This window comes from Panthera tigris, chromosome D4 (assembly GCF_018350195.1).
Source record: "Panthera tigris isolate Pti1 chromosome D4, P.tigris_Pti1_mat1.1, whole genome shotgun sequence".
NCBI classification, from domain to species: domain Eukaryota; kingdom Metazoa; phylum Chordata; class Mammalia; order Carnivora; family Felidae; genus Panthera; species Panthera tigris.
In genome coordinates, this window is record NC_056672.1 from 93,539,877 (window position 1) to 93,561,288 (window position 21,412).

Sequence of the window (21,412 nt, forward strand, 5' to 3'; positions counted from 1 at the left end):
CACAGTTGGTCTCCTGGTTCCATCTGGCAGCAAGGAGCTACTTCTGAGAACTTTTCTCTCTGTCCCTCCTTGTCGGGTCCAGGGGAGCCTAGAGTGGTGGGGTTTCTTTGATTTGCTGCATGAGAAGTGATTTGCAACGACAAGCTTTACTTCTGGAAGGTTTTCCGGTGGCCAATTGCTGCTTATACTGTAGAGCAGTGACTTTTTGTTCAGCCTCTCTCTGTATCCACTTTTCTTCAGACCACAGCAAGTCAGGGAGAGGTGGGTGGGGACCAACGTGCCTGCGCTTGCAGGAAGCTGGTTTCCGCAGGTTAGAGAACAGCCTCTCTTCCCTGCAGAACAACTTCATCAACCTCAGCTTCCTACGCCTCTTCCGTGCTGCCCGGCTCATCAAGCTGCTCCGCCAAGGCTACACCATCCGCATCCTGCTGTGGACCTTCGTCCAGTCCTTCAAGGTGAAGCCCAGGCACGGCCAAGTGCCCTGACCCTTCCCTTTGTCATGCACAGTGGTGTGGCCACCCCCTCTCTTGCCACCAGAGCAGCCCCCCTCTTGGAGGCTCCTTGTCAGCACCTATTTTCCTATGGTAGTTTATAAATACATTTTAAGTTATCCAGAGAGTATCTTGATAATGCTCACTGACTCTGAGATAAGCTTTATGACCGATTATAGATGAAGAAACTGAGGTGGTCGCCTGGTAGAGGGGCTTCATGGTCAATGGGGGTGGATCTGTGGTAGCTGAGGTCTGAGTGGCTCCAGAGACCCGGCCACCATCCACTCCGCAGACGAGGCCCAAGCAAGGTGGCCGTTGGGCCCTCCCTGGAGCTGCTCCGTTTCCTGCGTGTCTCCACAGGCCCTGCCTTACGTGTGTCTGCTCATCGCCATGCTTTTCTTCATCTATGCCATCATTGGCATGCAGGTGGGTGTGCCTGCCAGGATGGGGTGCATGAGGGGTTCCTGTGCCCTGGAGCAGAAGGGCACTCATCACAGTCATCAAATGATAACAATGACAAATTGACACTTAGTGATGATTTCTGCGAGCCAGGTATTAGTCTAAGCACTTCATGAACTTAATTCTCAGAAGGGCTGTTCCATCCATAAAGGACACAGAGGTTGGGCACCAAGAGGTTGGATCTGTTGCCCAGAGTGGGGATAGTAGCTGTGGGAAGTTGCACTGCTGTGCTCCTGAGTGGAACCCCACTGAGCCATTGATTGGCAGGTTTGATTGGGTGCTGGACCCCCGTGGTAGTGGAGCATTGGCACATCTTCCTGGTGCTGAGTGGCCTGCAGAGCAGCAGCTGGCCATGTGGATAGTCCAGAGAGTTGCCCTGATCCTTTAGAGGAAATTGTATATTACAGAAGAAAAAAGTCAGCAGGATCACATCAGATCGCTATACTGTCCAATTCAGCGTGGATCATTTAGATTGCTTTTATTTTGCCAAAGAACCCTTTGTCAGCTATTTGGAAAAACATTTAAAAGCCACAAAGCAGTGTTCCAGTTTTAAGCCTTTTGACATCTGGCCTCTTTCCAACAGTAGGGTGGGAGACGGGCCCAAATGTTCACGTGTAGTGGGAGAAGCCACTGTCTTAAAGGCTAGCTGAAAACTGATTTGTAAACTCTGTTTCAAGGATTAAAAAGTTCTCCTATTTTAAAATGTGCTGAGATCTGATGCTATTTAAAACAAATCTATATCTTTTCCTGCTTTGGTCTGTGGATGTACAAACCATAAATGTCATTGAGCTTTGTTTTTGGTGAATATGTGATAGTTCATAAATTTTTCAGCCAGATTCCAGATTTTAAGCCAAGTACAATTACTGACCTGTTTTCATTTCTAACCCTGAAACGATATCAATTAAAATGCATAAAAAGCCCATTGTGATATTTTCATAGAAATTTAAAAATAAACTTTCAAGTAATCTCATAGCTATTACCAATATAATTACTGCTTCAGAATCATTGACGAGAGAGTCAACTTTCAAATGCTTACAGCCCATGTCAACTCAGCTCCAGGTCCCACTTTTACTAGGCATGCACACTTGCATCTGTGGACTTGCTGAGCTGTGGGACATTGACATATTTGGCCTTGGAGAGGGTTCCTCTGCCCTGGAAATGCACAGACACTATCAGAGCTGGAAGCCCTGTTTCCTGCAGCCCCTGCAGTAGTGGTGGTAGCTAAGGGCAGTGTCCTGTGCCTTATGGGTCTTCTTCTGCCTGGCCACAGCTCCTGATGACCCAACAGTATCAGCCTGTGGCCTTCTTTTTTGTTTCAGGTATTTGGAAATATTGCCCTGGATGATGACACCAGCATCAACCGGCACAACAACTTTCGAACATTTTTACAAGCCTTGATGCTGTTGTTCAGGTGTGTTGTTTGGGAAGTCAGCCCACGCTCAGAGGCCTCTCCACCCAGGATGCACAGGGTGTGTGCTGACCCACGGGGCTACCCAGCTTGTGCTGGCCTCCCCTCAATGGACCTTTCCAGCTTCTCCCCTCTTTTCGTTGTCCTTTCCTAAGGGTTCCTGGGCTTCAGTCAGCCTGAGCCCCGTGTTAGTCTGACCTCCACCACCTCGTCTCTGATCCCTGACAGCGACCAAAACGCCTCTAGCAAGGCTGCAGCTGAGAGTCTGGGAGGACAGAAGGTGCCCAGCAAGGCCTTTTTTTGGTGTGCTGGCCGTAAGCTTTCCGTCTGTTGGCCTTGTTGATTATGGTGATCTGTGGGATCAGGGGGAAGCAGAGCAGTGGGAACCCCTCTTGATACAGTATGTGCTACTCAGTGACCCAAGGAACTCAGCTGGCCAGAACTGCTGGTCTGAGTGCACCTCCACCTGCCCCCGTGGCTCACAGGACTGCAATTCTCTAGGCCCCAAGTCAAGTGCCAGGGTGGACTCTTGAGGGCACAGAGCTTGTTTTTGGCCAGAGCTCCCCCCCCCCCCCCGCAAAGGTGTGCTTGGGAGCGCTTGGTGCCAGCTGCTGTTCTTAGGCACAGCACACCCTCTGTGGATTGGAGGCTGTTGACCATGCTGGTTTGAGGGCTGAGGGGAGAGGACTGAATGTGTCTCCTTGTCTCCAGAGTCTCTTCCATTTAACCAAGCCCACCACCGTGACCCTGGGAGCGAAGGAAGGAGCTCTTTTTTAGTGGTTTGTGGAGGAGGGGTGCTGACATCATTCCCTGCCTGGTGCCCCTTCATAAGGTGTCCACACTGGTGCTTATGTATGTAAATGCATCAGGCTGCTGCAAGGCCTGTGCTGGGGGATGCCCAGCACCGCTAACCCCGTGCAGTGCACTCTGGGGCATGGGGAAGTTCTTGTCTGGAGGGAGATCAGAGCCAGGTCTGCTTTGCTGAGCTGCCTGGAGGGAGTGGTCTGACTCTTGTTTTTTATATCAGACGGACAAGTGTCCTTAGGCCTACGCTTTCCCCAAATAGAATCATTTCTCTGGATTTTAGCTATTATGTTAATTTTATCTCTTCATTTATTAATGTCCTGCCTTTGCTGCAAGAGTTGAGGCAGGCCTGTGAAACCAGCCTTAGTTTTAAGTTTTTGTTCTCTGAGATCTCTTTTCCTCCCTGATCTCTATGTCACACGTGTACACCAGTGTCAGCCAGGCCTGGCACAGGGCAACTGCTCTGCAGGAAAAGGCCCCTACCCCTAGCCATTGTCAATGAGGAGTGGGATCTACTTGTGCCCACAACTGGCCATAGAAGCACACCAAATTAGGGAGACTCAGGCCTCTGGTCTGCCTGTAAGTCTCGTGCACATCCTGCCCTTGTGCTGGCTGCATATCCAGGGACAAAAGTCCAGGAAGAAGGGTTCTCCAGGGTGGCCACTGAGGTTGGGAGTTGTTCTTGGTGTGTTCAGGAAACAGCAGAGGCTGATGTGGCTGGAGTGGACTGAACAGGGACCACTGGGAAAGAACAGGCAGCAGGTGACACAGAGCTGTGGGAAGTTCAGTGTGAATTTTGGCTTTTGCAGTGAGACAGAGGTTGGTTGAGAGAAGTGACCTGATCTCACCTGTGTTTAGTGGGCCCACTGGGCTGTTGTGTGGGGAGGATCAGTTAGGAAGCTGTTGCAGCAGATCAAGGGAGGTGATTGTTGCTTAGCCCAGGGTGGTGAGAAGTGGTAAGATTCTGGCTGTTTTTTCATAGTAGATGAGGTGATGAATAGAGTGTGGTGAGCAAGAGAGGAGGCAAGGATGGCTGAGGCATTTTTGTCTTAAGAAACTGGAGGGATGGAGTCACCATTTTTTGAATCAAGGAAAGCTGGGTGGAGGGGTGGGGGAGAGACCAGGAAGGCTGGTGGGCTCTGTTGGCTTTGAGGTGGCAGAGATCCATGAAGGGGCGCTCACCATGGTGCTGAATTTTGGCGCAGTGCCTTATTTTCAGTAAATAGTTCTTTCTGAGTTAATGATCAGTCCTAATGCCAGAGGATTCTTTTCAAGAAGCATGCATCTCTTGGGGCGCCTGGGTGGCTCAGTCATTTAAGAGTCCCACTTTGGCTCAGGTCATGATCTCGCGGCTCGTGGGTTCAAGCTCTGTGTTGACAGCTCAGAGCCTGGAGCCTGTTTGGATTCTATGTCTCCCTCTCTCTCTGCCCCTCCCCTGCTCATGCTCTGTCTCTGTCTCAAAAATAAATAAACATTAAAAAAAAGCAGGTGTTTTTTACCCATACCTGACACGTGAGCAGGTTCTCTGCGGGAGGGAACCCAGAGAGGGTGTGCACTTGAACCAGCTCTTCTGAGATCCCTTCCCAGGCTGGTCCAGGCCTTCCTTTATGGGCCTCATAGCTCTGCCATTCTTCTCAGGAGTGCCACTGGGGAGGCCTGGCATGAGATCATGCTGTCTTGTCTCAGCAACCAGGCCTGTGATGAGCACGCCAATGCCAATGAGTGTGGGAGCGACTTTGCCTACTTTTACTTCGTCTCCTTCATCTTCCTTTGCTCCTTTCTGGTAAGTCCTGGTCACTGTGCCCATGTGTCCACCTGTCTCAGTCCATCCTGGGTCCCCCTACATCTGTGACTGATCCCTGATACTGATTCATGTCACATTACAGGCTGATTCCATGTTGATGGTCCTGTATCCCCTGAACTGATGACCTCATTAACCCTAAAAGGACCCACCCTGTGATGAGCTCCTGTGGGCCTTGCCTTTCCTTCTTAGAAAGGGTTTAAATTTTCCATGGGACAGTTGTCCCTTAGTCTTTAGCCTCTGCCATGGTGCTGGGATACAAAGAAGCATCACTCCAGCCGTTGTGCCTGGGGCTGATGAGCCTCAGGAAACTGGTGGTTGGAGAGGTCAGTGGACTAGGTCCTAGGAGTGTGGATTTTATTCCAAGTCATCAGACACCGCTGGGAAACTTTGAGCTGGGGCATGACACGATCTGCGTGATGTTTTAAAATCTTGCTCTGGCTCTGGCTTCTGGTCAGGAGAGGCTGAAGAGTGGTCAGGGAGATTATTGGAGGTAATAGTGCCTAGAGAAGTGTGGGGATGAAGGGAGTTGAGGTGCATTTTAAAGGTAGAGCCAACATGACTGATGATTAAACACAGGCGTGAGAGAAGAAAAGAGAGAAAGTGTTGCCTGTGGTTTGCTGGGGTGGTGGAAAAACAAGCCCTGTGTGCTGCCAGCGGGGATGTGAGGTGGTGCAGCTGCTGTGGAGAACAGTACGGTGGTTCTTCAGTAAAGTGAAAATAGAAACACAGTATGATCCAGCAGTTCTGCTTCCGGGTGTATGCCAGAATTGAAGGCAGGAACTTGAATAAATATTTGTACGCATACGTTCATAGCAGCATTATTCACAACAGCAAGAAGGTAAAAGCAATCAAAGTGTCCAGCAGCAAATGATTGGTAAACAACATGTGACGTGAATGTACAAGGAATATCATTTAACCTTCTAAAGAGAGGCTGTTCTGACATAAGCTACAATATGAATGAACTGTGAAGTCATTATGCTAAGTGAAATAAACCAGTGAGAAAAGAAAAACACTGTATGGTTTCACCTTTGAGGTCCCCCGAGCAGTGAAGTTTTAGAGACGAGGACAGGATGGTGGGTGCCAGGGGCTAGAGGAGGGGATGGGAGTTAGGGTTTAATCAGGACAGAGTTTCGGTTGGGGAAGATATAAGAGTTCTGGGGCTGGGCAGTAGGAATGGTTGCACAACAGTGTGAATGTGCTTGATGCCATTGAACTGCACACTTACGGGTGTTTAAATTGATAAGCTTTTTGTTATGCATATTTTATCACAATTTTTTAAAATGATATTAAGAAAGACTTAACCTAAATCCTATTCAAACTCTTTGAAAAAATAGAAGAGGAAACACTTCCTAACACATCCTGTGATGTTGGCATTACCCTGATACCAAAGCAGGGAAAGATGCCCCAACAAAAGAAAACTACAGACCAATATCCCTGATAAATAGACAGTAAGAATCTTGAATAAACTAATTCCAACAACACGTTAAAAGGATTATATACCATGATCAAATGGATTTATTCCAGGAATGCAAGGATGCATTTTCAACAAATGAAAATCAACCTATGTGATGAGGAAAAAACCCACCTGATTATCTCAATAGATGCAAAAAAAAAAAGCATGTGACAAAACTCAATATCCTTTCATGATAGAAACACTTATAACATGATGAAGAACATTTATGCAAAACGTATAGCTAAGATGTATTCAGTGGTGAAAGACTGAAAACTTTTCCCCAAACACCAGGAACAAGACAAGGATGCCCAATTTTATCACTTCTATTCAATTCAACATTGTGCTGGAAGGCCTAGCTAGAGCAGTTGGGCCAGAAAAAGCAACAAAAGGCATTCAGATTGGAAAGGAAGAGGTAGAGCTATCTCTAGTTAAAGATGATGTTATTGTATATATAGGATATCCCAAAGAATACACACACGTGCACGTGCGCGTGTGCACGCACCACACACACACACACACACACACACACACACAGTACTAAAACTAATAATTGAGTTAAAGTGTCAGGGTACAAAATCAACACACAAAAATCAGTTATGTTTCTATACAACAGCAATAAACAACCTGAAAATGGGGCACCCAGTTGGTGAGCATCCGACTTCGGCTCAGGTCACGATCTCGCAGTTTGTGGGTTTGAGCCCCGTGTTGGGCTCCCTGCTGTCAGCACGGAGCCCACTTCAGATCTTCTCTCTCTCTCTCTCTGCCCCTCCTGTGTTTGTGTGCGGATGCTCTCTCTCTCTCAAAAATAAGTAAACATTAAAAAAAAAACACACACACAACAACCTGAAAAGGAAACTAAAGAAATAATTCCATTTCCAGTAGCATCCAAAGGGACAAAATATCTGGGAATCAATAAATACCCATGGAAATGAAACACTTGTACATTGTGAACTGCAAAATATTACTAAAATAAGTTAAAGATGACCTAATTCAATGAAAGGACATGCATGCCCATGGATCAGAAGACTCAATGTTAGTAAGGTGGCAGTATCCCCACAAAGTGAGCTCCACATTCAGTGTGATCCTTGTCAGAGCTCTAATGGCCTTTCTGCAGAAATGGAAAAGCTTATCCTCAAACTCCTTTGGAATGGCAGGCAACTCCAATTAACAAAAAAGATCTTGAAAATTAAAGACCAAGTAAGAGGACTCATATTTCCCTATTTCATAACTTACTACTATAAAGCTATCATAAATCAAAACAATGTGGCTGAAAACACTTTTCCAAAGAAGACATACAGATGGCCTACAGGTACATGAAAAGGTGCTCGACATCACTCATCATCAGCAAATCAAAACCACAGTGACCTATCACGTCACACCTTTAGAATGGCTTATCATGAAAAAGACAAGAGATAGCAAGCATTGGGAACGATGTGGAGAAAAAAGAACCCCTGTCTAGTATTGGTAGGAATGTAAACTGGTGTAGCCACTATGGAAAACAGTATAGAGGTTCCTCAAAAAATTGAAAATAGAACTAAAATATGGCCCAGCAATCCCATTTCTGGGTATATATCCAAAGGAAATGAAGACGGGATATTGAAGAGAAATATGCACGTCCGTGTTCATTGAAGCATTACTAACAGTAGGCAAGATACGGAAACAACCTAAGTGTTCATCAACAGATGAATGGATAAAGAAGATATGATACACCACACACACACATGCACACACACACACACACACACACCCACACACTGGAGTATTATTCAGCCATTGAAAAGAAGGAAATCTTATCATTTGTGACAACATGGATGGATCTTGAGGGCATTATCTAGTTGAAATAAGCCAGACAGAAAAAAGACAAATACTGCATGGTGTCACTTGTATGTGGAATTTTTTTTTTTTTTGTTAAGTCAAATCCATAGAAACAGTAGAAAAGTTGTTGCCAGGGACTAGGGGGTTGGGGAAATAGGGAGAGGTTGGTAAAAGAGTACAAACTTTCATCTATAATATGAATAAAACCTGATGACGTAATATCAAACATGGTGACTAGAGTGGATAACACTGTATTGTATAATTGAAATTTTCTAAGAGGGTAGAACTTAAATGTTCTACCAAAAAAAAATGTGATCTATATGTTAATTAACTAGATGGTAAGAATGCTATATATATCAGATTGACCCAAAGTACACTTTAAATATCTTACAATTATGTCAGTTATATATATCTCAATAAAGTTGGTGGTGGGAGGGGGACACTGTGGTATTGGTATAGCCCAGTGAGGTGGGATTGAGATTTCTGAAGTAAGTCCAAATATGTATGGACAATTGATTTTTGACAAGGATGCCAAGACTGTTCAGTATGGAAAGAATACTTTTTTTAAGAAATGGTGAAGGAGGTGTCTGAATGGCTAAGTCAGTTAAGCCTCCGCTCTTAATTTCATCTCAGGTTATGTTCTCAGGGTTGTGAGATCAAGCTCTGTGTTGGGCTCCACACTGGGTGTGGAGTCTGCTTAAGATCTCTTTGTCTACTTCTACTTCTTTCACTCTCTCTGTCTTAAAAAAAATGATGAGGAGACAACTGGGTATCCACATGCAAAAAGGTAAAGATGAACCTCTATCTCACCACATACATATAACTGAACTCAGGATTGAGGAAAGACTTAAATATAAGAACTAAAACTATAAAACTCTTAAAAGAAAGCATAGAGGGCAGATCCTCATGATCTCTGATTTGGCAAAGGATTCCTAGATTTGACCCCAAAATCACAAGTAACAAAAGGAAAAATAAATTGGACTGTGCAAAATTAAAAACTTTTGTGCATCAAGAGGGATTATAAAAAATGTGAAAATACACTCTAAAGAATGGGAGAAAATATTTACAAATCACATATTTTATAAGGGGATAATATTGAAAACACATAAAGAACTCTTAGTACTCAACTAAAAAAGGCAACCATACAAAAAATGGACAAAGAATCAGAATAGACATTTTTGCAAAGAAGATATATAAAATGGCCAAGAAGCACATGAAGATATTCATCTTTGGTCATTACGGAAACTCATATCAAAACCACACACTCCCTTCACGCTCATCAGAATGGCTATAATAATAATTTTTTAATGGAAAATAACAAACATTGGCAAGGACTTGGAGGAATAGTAACGTTGTACATTGTGATAGGAATGTAAAATGCAGCATCTTCTGTGGAAAACAGTTTGGCCAAAAGGTGGAAAGAATCCAGATGTCCGCCGGTAGATGAATGGGTAAACAAATTGTGGTATATACCTACTATGGAATATTATTCAGCCTTAAAAAGCAGTGAAGTTCTGACACACGTTAAAATATGAATGAACTTCACAAAGTCATGCTAAGTGAAAGCAGCCAGGCACAAAAGATCCTATGTTGTATGATTCCTTTTATATGAAATATCCCAAATAGACAAGCCTCTAGATACAGAACAGAGATTGGTGATTGCTGGGGAAGGGGAGGAGGAAGGAATAAGGGAGTGATTACTTAAGGTACAAGGTATTTTTCTGGGGTGATAGAGAAATTTTAAAACTAGAGAGGTGGTTGTTACATAATATTGTAAATACATTAAATGACACTGAATTGTATACTTCACAATGATTAATTATATGTTATGTGAATTTCAACTCAATTAAAAAAAAAAAAAAAAGCTGAGCTTTCAGCCTCTAGAGTCCAAAGTACTGACTCCGAAGTCACTGCTGTCCTTGAAGGCTAGCTAAGAGGAGAAGAAGATGGGGATGGGAGTTTGTGGATGTGAATTAGGGTTGGAAAGCAGAAGCAGAGAGCAGGAGAGGTTAGGGTGAGCCTGTGGGATCTAGGATCTTGGGGGAGCGGGCCACCGCCCGTGGGTGGTGGTGGCAGTGGTGGTGTGGCAGAGGCCTAGGGGCTGGCTGGGTTAGAGTGGCTTCTGCTGCTGTGATGACTTCACATACAGAATTTGGCCAGAGGGCAGGGCTAGGATAGAGGGCAGGCTGAGGTCTCCTTATGTCACCCCTTTTCTCCTTCCTGTCCTACAGATGTTGAACCTCTTTGTGGCTGTGATCATGGACAATTTTGAGTACCTTACACGGGACTCTTCCATCTTAGGGCCTCACCATCTGGACGAGTTCATCCGGGTCTGGGCTGAGTACGACCCGGCCGCGTGGTGAGTGGCCCCCATGCTCTGTGGTCCTCAGGGCGGTCCATGCCACGGATCTTGGGACAGGGCTGGGTGGCTTCAGATCTGTGTCATGTGAGCGTCCCCCTCAGGTTTTGGTTGGGCCCACATGGTGGGGGGGTGCCGGGTCTCCTGTAGGTGGCACTCTCCTTCTCACTGCAACAGTGCTTTTACACCACTCCCTGGGCTGAGAAATGCTGTCTGAGACCCTCAGCCTAGCCCTTAGGAGGTTCCAGGGGGTCTGTGAGTCTCAGGGCTCTTGCTGAATGGGAGTGTACTGGTTCCACACAGGTCTGTTACATGAGGGTCGTAGAGGGCTCAAGGGAGAGGGTGTGGACACAGCAGGAGGGCTGTCTGTTGGGGCCTCACCATCCTCATGAAGCTTGGGGGACTTCATGGCAGAAATAACATTCTCCCCGATTGGCTCAGGCTTCTCCCTCTCTGCCATCTCCTTTGGGAGCAGGAGCCAACATGCATCTCTGTGTCCCCAGCCCAGGCTAAAAATAGTGGGTGCTTGGTGAACTTTTACTGAAATTAAAGGAGCTCCACCAGGAGGGGTCTAGTATGTGTAAGACCCTTTGGTCATGTTGGGAAAGGTTTACCGTATTGCATAAGTGAGGGGTGATTCGTTTCTAGACAGAGCAAGTGTGTCATGAGGGGACTGGCTTGGGTTAGAAGATTGTTCCATGATTCATGGGAGGGTCCTGCACACCCAGGACATACTTTTCATCCTTGGGGCTAGCAAAGCAGCATGGACTCACCATCTGCCCATTTGTCCGTTCCTTCATCACTTGCTCATTCACTTGCTTATTCATTCTTTTCACTCTCCCAAGTGGATACTTGAGTAGTTATTCAGGGCATGCTCTCTGCAAGGCCGAACACAGGACATGGAGGGGCCAAGAGACCTGGCTGCTGGGTAAGGCGCAGGCCTGCTCAGTGCCTTCCTTGCTCGTGGTGAGCACTCAGCAGACATGAATGTGAATGAATAATGCATCAGTAACTGGGCGGGTGTCCGTCCCTTCCCATGCTCTAAGGGAGCAAGAAGACTTGGAAGGTGGGGTGTAGCCTCTTCCTGCCTCCTCTCTCTAAGGCCCCCCAGCCTGCCCATGTCCCTCTCACACAGCTGTGTTTGGTCACCCCTTGTGTGGAAGAGGCCTGGAGAAGATGGTCAGTGTCCTCATGGCGAGGACTTCCTGCTCGCAGAGTGCCTGAGGTTCTACCTGTTTTTCTCTCAACTGAAGCTCAGCATGAGGAGTGCTCCAGAGCTCTCTGACCCCTTAAGCTCCTGAAGGCCTGGGAGCTTGGCTGGGGTCCCCAACCCCCCTCTCATCCAGCCTTCCTGGACCCCCTACCCTTTCATGTGAGGATCCAGAAAGGTGCTGCGTGAGACCCTTCCCAAGATGGGCAAACCCTGGAGCCACTGGCTACACCAGCAACCTTAGGGCACTTCCAGGCCTATAGTGTCTCTGGGTGTTTTTCACCATAGTGAAAAACTTACAATTTTCACACAGTGCAGAACAAGTGTGGCTCTTATTTATGTTTCATGATGTAGGTGACCATTTTTGTGGTTGGAGAGTCCTGTCATTTTGCTGATGCACCAGCACAATGGCCCTGCAGTACTCAGTATCATTCTGGCATCCATAGGCTCAGAGGGTAGGCATGGGTTCTCTAGTCAGGAGAGCCCAGTCAAGTCAGAGGGCTGAAGAGACTCCAAGTAAGGCAGGCTTGAGGCTCATTCTAGGAGGTTCATCTGGACTGTGGTCTAAAGGCATGCTACTGTTTCTGGGCACGCTGTTTGTAGAGATGGTGTGGCAGAGAAACAGAGATGCTGTATGGGATGTGACTTGGACGAAGGGACAAAGGCAGGTCAGTGCGGGCCTGTGAGAGGGGAGGACTTCCCCCAAATATTTATGAACTATAGACCTAGGACTTCCCCTCCTCCAGCCACAGGTGGAGCAGAATTAGGACATACAGGAAATGGACTTGGGCCAGACCGTGGCTTTGCAGTGGTGCACTGGGGGCTCGGACTGTTTTCCAAATCCAGAGTTCTTGAAAGTAGGGCCTCTGGAAGGGAGATTGGGAACATAGTAAAGAAAGTGCTTATGGAAGAGTAGACAGCAGATACAAGCTCACCCCAGGGGTGGCATCTGGGAAGTAGCACACAAGACCACGGTCTACAAGTAGCACAGATATGAGTCACAACTAACACTCAGACTTGTTGCTCCCACCTGTGGCCTGGGCTGAAAACAACTTGCCTCCAGATGGCAGGGGACAGGGGAAGGCCCAGCAGAGGCAGCTGAGTGGATGGAGTCTGAACCTACATCCTTGGTAGGACAGAGGGTGGTTTGAACCTTTCACTAGCCTCCCTGGCAGATGCAAGGATGTGGTCATCTTTGTATCCCAGGTGGCCACTCTGGAGAGACTTAGAAATAACACAACTTTGTGAAATTTCCCAAGCTTTTATATGGTGTGTATGTGTGTGTTTGCACCTGTGTGGCTATGTGAGTGTGTGCACAAGTGTATACATGTGTGCATGGGTGTGTTTGTGTGTATGTGTACAGGTCTGTGCACACATGTAGCACGTGTGTATGCATGCATGCAGCAGACATACATGTGTGCTCGCGTGCACATGGTTTGTGTGTATGTGTGCAAGCATGCACATGTGTGATTGTGTGCAAGTGTGTGAACGCAGCGCATGTTTGTGCGTACGTGTGTGTGGACACACGTGTGCATGGGTGCACATGGGAATATATGTTTGTGTGTGTGCATGTGTATGAATGCACGTGTGCGTGGGCATATACATGCACATGTGTGTGTGCACACATGCCGTGGAGAGATGAAGAAGGCATGGGGTTGTTGCTTTCTGATGCCGCCTTCTCGAACCATTCTCTATGTTGCTTCTGCCTTGCTTGGTGGTGAAGTGTAGAGACTCAAAAGGGGAATCACAGTCACACGTTCTGTGAGCAGTCTGTCACTTCATCTCGATGTTCGTCCATCTGCCCAGTCAACATTCCTGAGCATCCGCCGTGTGCTGGGGACCGGGGGCCTGTAGGTGGAGCAAGTGTGTGCTCTCAGGACATTGAGCCCAGTGGGACTGTGGGAAAACAGAGGAGTCATAGTGTGAGGCCGGGGGGGTATTTGAGGAGGGAGAGACTCCGTGTGACTGGTGACTCAGAGGAGGTAGCATCTGAGCCAAACTTAAGAGGGCAGAAAGGATTGAGCTCTAGAGATGGGGGTAGGGGCAGGGGTGAAGGGAAGGGGGTCTGTGTCTGACGGAGAAGAGAGCGCATTGCAAAGGGGCTGGAAGTGGGGCTTGGACAAGTTGAGAAGGCCTTGAAATTTGAGATACACAAGTAGCTTTGACTTTGTTTTGTAGGCAGTGAGGACAGTTTTTGAGTTGGAGTGACAGTATTATGCCCCTGCTTTACATCTGGTGTCATCTGAGGGGTTCGATGGCGGAAGAGAGACGATGAGCCAAAGAACAGGCTGTGAATTGGGTTGGGTGATTATTGGGGCTGGGGGCTTTGCTGTGCTTCCAGCCCCTTTGTGGCTGGTCCTTTGGGTCCAGTGGAATTAGAAGCACCTTGGGTGAGGCCAGAGTGGGGCTTCTTCCTTCTTTCCAGAAGTCATTTGGAGCTGATTGGACTGAGGAGGTTCACAGTACAGGAAAGAGAACCATTGGTGTTGGCCGGGGTGCCCACCCTGGGACAAGGGAGTCTTTAGCTGGACCACCAGATTCCCGGAGATTCAGGAGGCAGGGACAGTCAGGAGAGCCAGGCACGGGGTTGCAGGCACTCAGGGAGCAAGAGGAGGGGCTGCCAGAGCGGGTGGGTGAACAAGGCCCCGCGAGAGATGGACCAGCGGTTTTGGTGTGTGCACGGTGGGGGCTTGGGACAGGGGCCGGCACTTGTTCTGTATGGTGTGTCTCCTGCCTGCATCAGGCTCTGGAAATTGTGTTGGGATTGCCAAGCCTCCCAGGCTCTCCAAGCCCCAGGATTCCCTTCAGGGAGCTGCCTGTCCAGCCGCCTGGCTCCTCCTCCACGACTGTGCAAGGACACATCTTCCTGTCGCAGGCTGGGTGGGCGGGCGGGACGGGCTCATCGTGCCTCGGTTGCCATAACCTGTGACATTTCCTTTCCAGTTGCCGGATTCATTATAAGGATATGTACAGTTTGTTGCGTTGTATTGCGCCACCCGTTGGCTTAGGGAAGAACTGCCCTCGTAGGTTGGCCTACAAGGTTTGCAACTTCAGAGCCTCCATCCGACATACTCTTCCCTGCCCGAAATGCAAACACAGCACACACTCCCTGCCTGGTTTGGGAATGACGACACCTCACCTCTCTTTCCTCCTGTCCTGCCCTGCCCCGCACTCCAACCTCCTGGACGCTTTGGTCCCTCATCTAATCTCCCGACCCCTCCAGCTGGCTGGGGAGAGGCAGCCTTCTGAGGCAGCGCACACAAAGCTTTCTGGCTGGGCCTTGAGGGCAGGGGTCGGCTACTGGGTGGGAGCCGGGGGCCAGGCCCTGCCTGTGCCAAGGAAGCAGCTGTCTTACCCGGCTCTGCCTCCAGGCTCTCAAGTGGGTGCTAATGGTCAGACAGGCCCGAGGCCAAGGGCCCCAGAGGAGGGGAGCAGGGGTACCAGCAGACCAGGAGCAGCTGCCCCTCGCAGTCTGAAGAGCCCAACAGCCCAGGGATTTCTGGTCCCTGGGGGAGGAGAGGACAGAGGCAGAGGAGGCCCAAAGGCAGGCCCTCCTGCTTCACCTCTGGATTGATTCACTCAGCCAAGGCTGGGAACCCTGGGAGGAGGGCCAGGCCCTGGGGCAGACACGCCTGCCAGGAAAAGTGGCCCCTTTTCTCTCTTGGGTGACCTGAACCTGACTGCGTCTCTGGGACCCCAAGCAGGTCCCACAGGCGGGTATCCCCAGGGTTGATGGGGACAGGCCTGGTGGCCTGTCTACCTTGGGAAGGCATAGTCAGCCCCCAGACACCTCCCTGGATCTGGAGACTTATCCCATTAGTTGGCCCCAGCCCTGTTCCTGGCGTGCTGTCAGGAGGGTGCAAGAGTGGCCCCAAGCCACATCCCACCCCAGCTGCCCACCACGCCCCTGCCCCCTACCCCCACCCTCACCCCCCCGCAATCTCCCATTTCCTGCCCAGCCCTGACTCCCAGCAGCAGCCCTGCCCTGGGCGGCCTCGGGCGTCTCTGGGCTTGGAGCAGGACTCACCCTTCAAGTTTGTCTCTAGAGCCTCGGGACTCCTTGCAGAACAGCGTGGCTCTCGCTCTAGTTTTCTGGCTTGTTTTAGATTTTTCTCCACTTTTTTAGCCTCTAGGCTAACTTTGAAGCAAATTGAGCATTAAGGAAAGCTGATATTTCTGCCGTGGTTCTTAGGCCGGCCTCATCGGTCATGTAATTCTGTCTACCAGCTCTCCCGGCATGGTGAAACAGCTCTTTTCTGATTTGGCATTATCTGTGGTTTCTAAAAGTGTAAAATCAGAAGTTGACAACCCAAAGCCGCCCCGATGCAGCCCTTCCTCATCCCTCCATGTTCATTAGCTCAGACGTCACCCCTGCCCGCTGCCCTGCGTGGGGCTGGAGTGTGGAGGTGAGGCTGGGGGGGGCAAGGAGGGGATCGAGTCAAGCAGAAAAGTCCCTCATTTTACGTATTTTGACTTTGGCATTTAATCTGACGCTGGTTAACTGGATCTGTTTTCTTGTCTGCTTCCTCCCCCCGCCCCCTCTTGCCGCACCCCTCCTGTGGACCCCACTCTGCCTCTGCCTCTCTGGGCCGGGTCTCCAGTGGGCGCATCAGTTACAATGACATGTTTGAGATGCTGAAACACATGTCCCCGCCCCTGGGGCTGGGGAAGAAATGCCCTGCTCGAGTTGCATACAAGGTAGACCCCGACCCTGCACCCTGGAGGCTGGCTGTGCTGGGGCTGGTCTCCCGTCTCCTCTCGGGCTTGTCCGTCTGTCTGCTGCTCTGCTGTCTCACTGTTTCTTCCTTTTCTCTGCTCCAACCATCTCCTCTACCCTCCTGGACAGAGGGACACAGACACCATGATGGTACACCCGGCCCTTGTCCGTACAGGTCTGCCCCCTCTGAGAGCCCCCCAAAAGGCTCAGGAACCAGAGCCCTCCACCTGCCTTTTTCCCTTTCCTTCTCTTTCCTGGGAATTAGGAGACAGACCAGCTTTCTGACAGAAGCTGTTTTTGCTCTGGGCTCAGGACCGCACTCCGCTCCAGTGGAATTAACCAGCTCTCAGGGTCTGACCCTGGGGGAATAAGGGCGTGAAGGGCCTCTGGGATGCCTGAGGAACCCACTCCCAGCTCAGCACATGCAGAATTTCCCCAGGCCTGGGCTGTTGTCAGCCTGGGGAGGAAGCATCTCCAGGGGTTTGTAGGTTTCACAGTGGGAAGGAGGCACTGTGGTATTAGGAAGGAAAGGGTGCCAGGGAGAGACGTCCTTCTGTCATTCCTGGGGCTTCAGAGGGCTGCAGCAGAGTGAGGACAGTTTCAGGGGCCCAGGTAGTCCCATGCCCCTCTCCCAGGAGGCTGAGTTGCAAAGAAGGGGTAAGCTGAGGGACACCTCCAGGCTTCCCTCCTGGGGGGCAAGCAAGTCACACGGCCCAGCCCCAAGCCTGCTCCCACTTGCCCATGTGCCCTCAGTCACCCCCCACCCTTGGTGTAAGCACCTTCCATCCCTCCAGCACCCCCACCCCCACCCCTCCTGCTGTCCCTAGTGCTCCCAGAAAACAGAGCCGGCCCCAGGTTCTACTGCTCCACCAGCATGTGTCCAGAGCCTCCCTGTCACCACCCTCTCTCTGAGCAAGCTTCCCACCAGAACTTTCATCTCTCTGGTTCTGTCCATGTTGTCTGTCTCTGTGCTCTGAATCTGGGCATGCATCTGTCACCTGGCTCAGCACAGTCTTTGGAAGCTAAGTGGCTCCTTCACGCCACAGACAGATGCCTCTGATGTCTTCCTTGCCCTCCCCTGCCTGGCATGCATGTTGTACCTGCCTGCAAGGCTCTAGCTTTGTCCCCAAGAAGGAGAGTTCTGTCCACACTGATACCTGGGGCCAGGTTGGGCATGCAGGGCCCTGATGGGCTGGCCTTTAGGGCCCTTCCCCAGCTGTGCTGGCCAGCTCCGAGGTTCTGGTCATGAATAGACCAGGGGAGGCCTGGGGTGGGTAGGAATGGATGGGCTTGGGGAGCTGGCGAGAGTCCAGGAGATGCACAGAGTGCTGTGACCAGGAGGGTCTAGGCCCAGTGTGGAGATGCCTGTCTGTTTGCCTTGGCCTTGCCCTTCTAGGGCCTAGGCAGGCAGAGGAGAGCCTCTGGTGAGGGTGCCCTGGACAGAGCTCTCTTCTCTTGGAAATCACCTACTTGCTTCTCCTTCATGCTGGAACCTAACTCCTTGACTCCCCTGGAGAGGAGTCCCTCTGCCTCTTCTAATGCCATCAGTGCTGGTCTGCAGGGACACTGTGCTCTGGAAAGCCGATTTTCCTGGTGTGCATCACACGGGTGATGTGTGAGGTCCTGGGACCACGATTGGATGTGCCAGGTGGGGCTTTGCCAGCATTCGGGGTGTGTGTGTGTGTGGGGGGGGGGGAAGAGTCTGGGCTATTGTCTCTAGCCACCCACTCTCTCTGTTAGACTGAAGATTGGATTTGGGACCAAGACACTGGGGGCAGGGCGGGGGGCCCAACCCAGAGGGAAAGAGAGGCTGTGTGTCACAGGATACAGGCTTGGCAGAGGGCAGGCAGACCCCAGAGAGGGGCCCTGTGCCTCTGTCTCTAGTTCTGTCATGTGGTAGAGGACAAGAGGCTGCTGGGAGAAGACAGGAGGGTCACAGTGTCCCTAGGGCTCCGCCTGGCCAGCTAGGTGACCTCCCATGCTGAGGACATTCCAGACACACGAGGGATACTTTTGCTCCTGGAGATCACATAAGTTCTCAGAGCCTCAGGTCCTGGGCAGCTGCTGGCTATATCCAGAGGTCTGTGGTATAGACACATGTCTGTCTCCAGCTGTTCTGTCCTTGAAAAATGAGGAGAGGAAAGAGGAGACAGGTAACAAAGAAGCAGTCTGGTCCAGAGTACCAGTGCGATGGCCCTGAGCTGCTCCCTGCCAGCCTTCACACTGGCCTTGTGCAGTCCCATCTGTTCTGGGTCCTTCTGACTGCAAGGTGCTAGCTGCTTTGGGCGAGTGGCAGCAGACGTCTCTTCCAGGCCCCCTGGCTGGGTGGTGAGGGACAGAAGTCTTCCTGGGGTGGAGGGATGCCTCACTGGGAGGTGGAGCTCAGAGCCGTGCTCTTGGCCATCCCACCCCTTGTCCAGTGCTCTAGGCTGTGGGTGGAGGAGATGACATTGGGCAGAGCCGTAAGGGCAGGGATCCTCCCTCCTGTCTGTGGGCTCTCCCAGGGCCCAGCCTCAGTTCTGCAGCCCAGACTCCTCCCTCTTCATCCCAGGCCATATGCCTTGGGCAGGGGTCCTTCTGGCTAAGCATGTACCTGTTCTTTCAGACGGATCCAGGCTTCTGGCTTGGCCCCATGCTACAATCCTTATCCGTACTTCTACTTTTCTGCAGCTAGGAGAATCTTCAGCTCAGATGAGGGTGGGGATACAAGGGTGAGTGTGAATGCTGGCAAAACTCCCAGCCACCCAACCTTGCTTGGCCCTAGGCACCTGCAGAAGCTACTTCCAGGAGGCCAAGCCCAGCCTCTAGGGGCTTTGAGCACCTTGTAGTCCTGTAGCGGAGGGACCCCTGTAGGCCTGGCCCTGACCTGCTCCCCTTGTCCCTAGCGCCTGGTTCGCATGAACATGCCCATCTCCAATGAGGACATGACTGTCCACTTCACGTCCACGCTGATGGCCCTCATTCGGACCGCACTGGAGATCAAGCTGGCTCCAGGTGAGCAAGGCAGCATCTGGGGAGGGCACCAAGCCAGGGCTGGGCAATGCACTTCAGAGCCACCTGCAGGTGGGCATGCAGGGAGGGGGGTGAGGGGGCTTGTCTGGAGGGGACTGAAGACAGCTGCCCATGGCACCTCGGTCAGACACTGACTTTATCCCCTGATAACCATTCTGCATGTGAGCATTTTAATGATCCCATTTTCCTTTGAGGGATCTGAGGTGCCGTGAGATTAAATGACTTGTCCGGGTTGCCCAGAGCTAGAGTGTGTTAGAACCAGAACATAACCTGGCCCAGGTTTACATGAGCCGGTACCCTTCCAGAGTGAAGAGTCTGTGTGCCTTCTGCCCACTCACCGTAGTGAGCCCAGTCCCTGTCAGGTCCTCTCCTGAGCTAACCGACAGGACCACATAGTCTGTGCCAAATCTAGGGGAGAACAAACTCTAGTGTGTCCTCTCCACCTTCACCTTCGTGTGATGACTGCTTTATCTTCACAAAGAAAATTAGAGCCACCAGAGGGGATCTGCACCATCCCTACCCCACACTGCCCTCATGGCTGCACCTGTGCCCTTGAGCTCAGCCGCTTTGTTTGTAATGGATGAGTCAGGGCCAGTCCCTACCTTCTCATCATCTCCCCGAAGATGTCAAGCCAGAAATTCTGTACCCTGCTTCTTGTCTCGTCCATTTTTTCTCTATATTAGATTATTTGTATCGACATCTCTCCCATCTTTAAAAGGTTTTCTTCCCCCTCCATTAGCTTCCCTATTTGTATTTTTTCCTTTATCACAACCAGCTCCTTGAGAGACTGGTCTGTATTGCCTCTCTGATGTCTCTTTTTCAGGCTGCAGTCGGGCTTTCACTGCAATAGTGAACTGCTCATGTTAAGCTCTCCAGTGACTTCCATGTGCTCAGCCCTTATCTTACTTATCAGCGGCCTTTCCTCTGCTGTCACTTACTTCTTTTTGAACCCCTTTGATGTTTCTTGTTCTGTTTTCTCTTGTCTCCCACTGTCTGAATGTCACTGTGCACCTCAGACTGTTCTCTTTGCCACCGTTGTCATTCTGTCTACTCTCACGGCTCTAAATATTGTGAATTCCAACATTTGGGTTTTTAGTCCCAACTCCAGACATGTGTTGTCATGCGAGGAGTTACGTGAGGGAAGTTATTTACTGTCTCCACTTGGAGGCCCAGTAAACACTACAAAGTCCCCGTGGCCAATCTTGAGCGCCACATATTCCCCTGGTCTTTCCCACCTCCGTCGGTGGCAACTCTGTTCTTCCTGTTAGTCACTCAAGCCAAAACCTTTATAGTGATTCTTACCTCCTCTTCCCCGCCCCCCCCCCCCCTTACTCCAGTTCTGATCCATATCTGATCTCTTGTCATATCTTCTGACTCTACCTTCAAAATACACCAGAGCATGGTCACTTTTTTGCCCTCTCCCACTGCCAGCTCCTGGTCCAAGCCACGTTCTCTTGGGTCTTGACTAGATTGTGGCAGTAGCTGCCCACTGGTCTGCTTCTGCCCTTGTCTGCCTTCAACATAACACTCGATAACTTCAGCAACTTAAATGGAAAAATTTGTTGACACAAACTATCAAGCTCATTCAAGAATAGATAACCTGAGTGGGTTAAAAAAAGGAAGAGAGAATCTTTAATATTTATTAAAGAAATTAAATTCTAGTTAAAAGCCTTCCAACCAAAAAAATCCCAGGCCCAGTTAGGTCCATAGGTGAAGCCTACCAAACATTTAAGGAAGAAATAATACCAATTCTCTATAAACTCTTCCAGAAAATAGAAAAAGAGAAGATATTTCTCAACTTACTGTATGCTGCTGACATGACTCTGATACCAAGACTAGACAAAGATATTATAAGAAAAGAAAATTTCAGATCAACATCC

The 21,412-nt window shown here is 49.9% G+C and overlaps 1 protein-coding gene across 1 annotated transcript in view; it reads left to right on the forward strand.

The window, feature by feature from the left end:
• CACNA1B (calcium voltage-gated channel subunit alpha1 B) overlaps positions 1-21,412 on the forward strand; it is a 188,089-nt gene that overhangs the window by 155,889 nt on the left and 10,788 nt on the right. Inside the window, exons 33-39 of the mRNA XM_042963523.1 lie at positions 339-455; positions 852-917; positions 2,270-2,361; positions 4,801-4,945; positions 10,466-10,593; positions 16,405-16,501; positions 19,406-19,514. Of these exons, the coding sequence (XP_042819457.1) occupies positions 339-455; positions 852-917; positions 2,270-2,361; positions 4,801-4,945; positions 10,466-10,593; positions 16,405-16,501; positions 19,406-19,514 (754 nt within the window). The remainder of the gene's footprint in view (positions 1-338; positions 456-851; positions 918-2,269; positions 2,362-4,800; positions 4,946-10,465; positions 10,594-16,404; positions 16,502-19,405; positions 19,515-21,412) is intronic.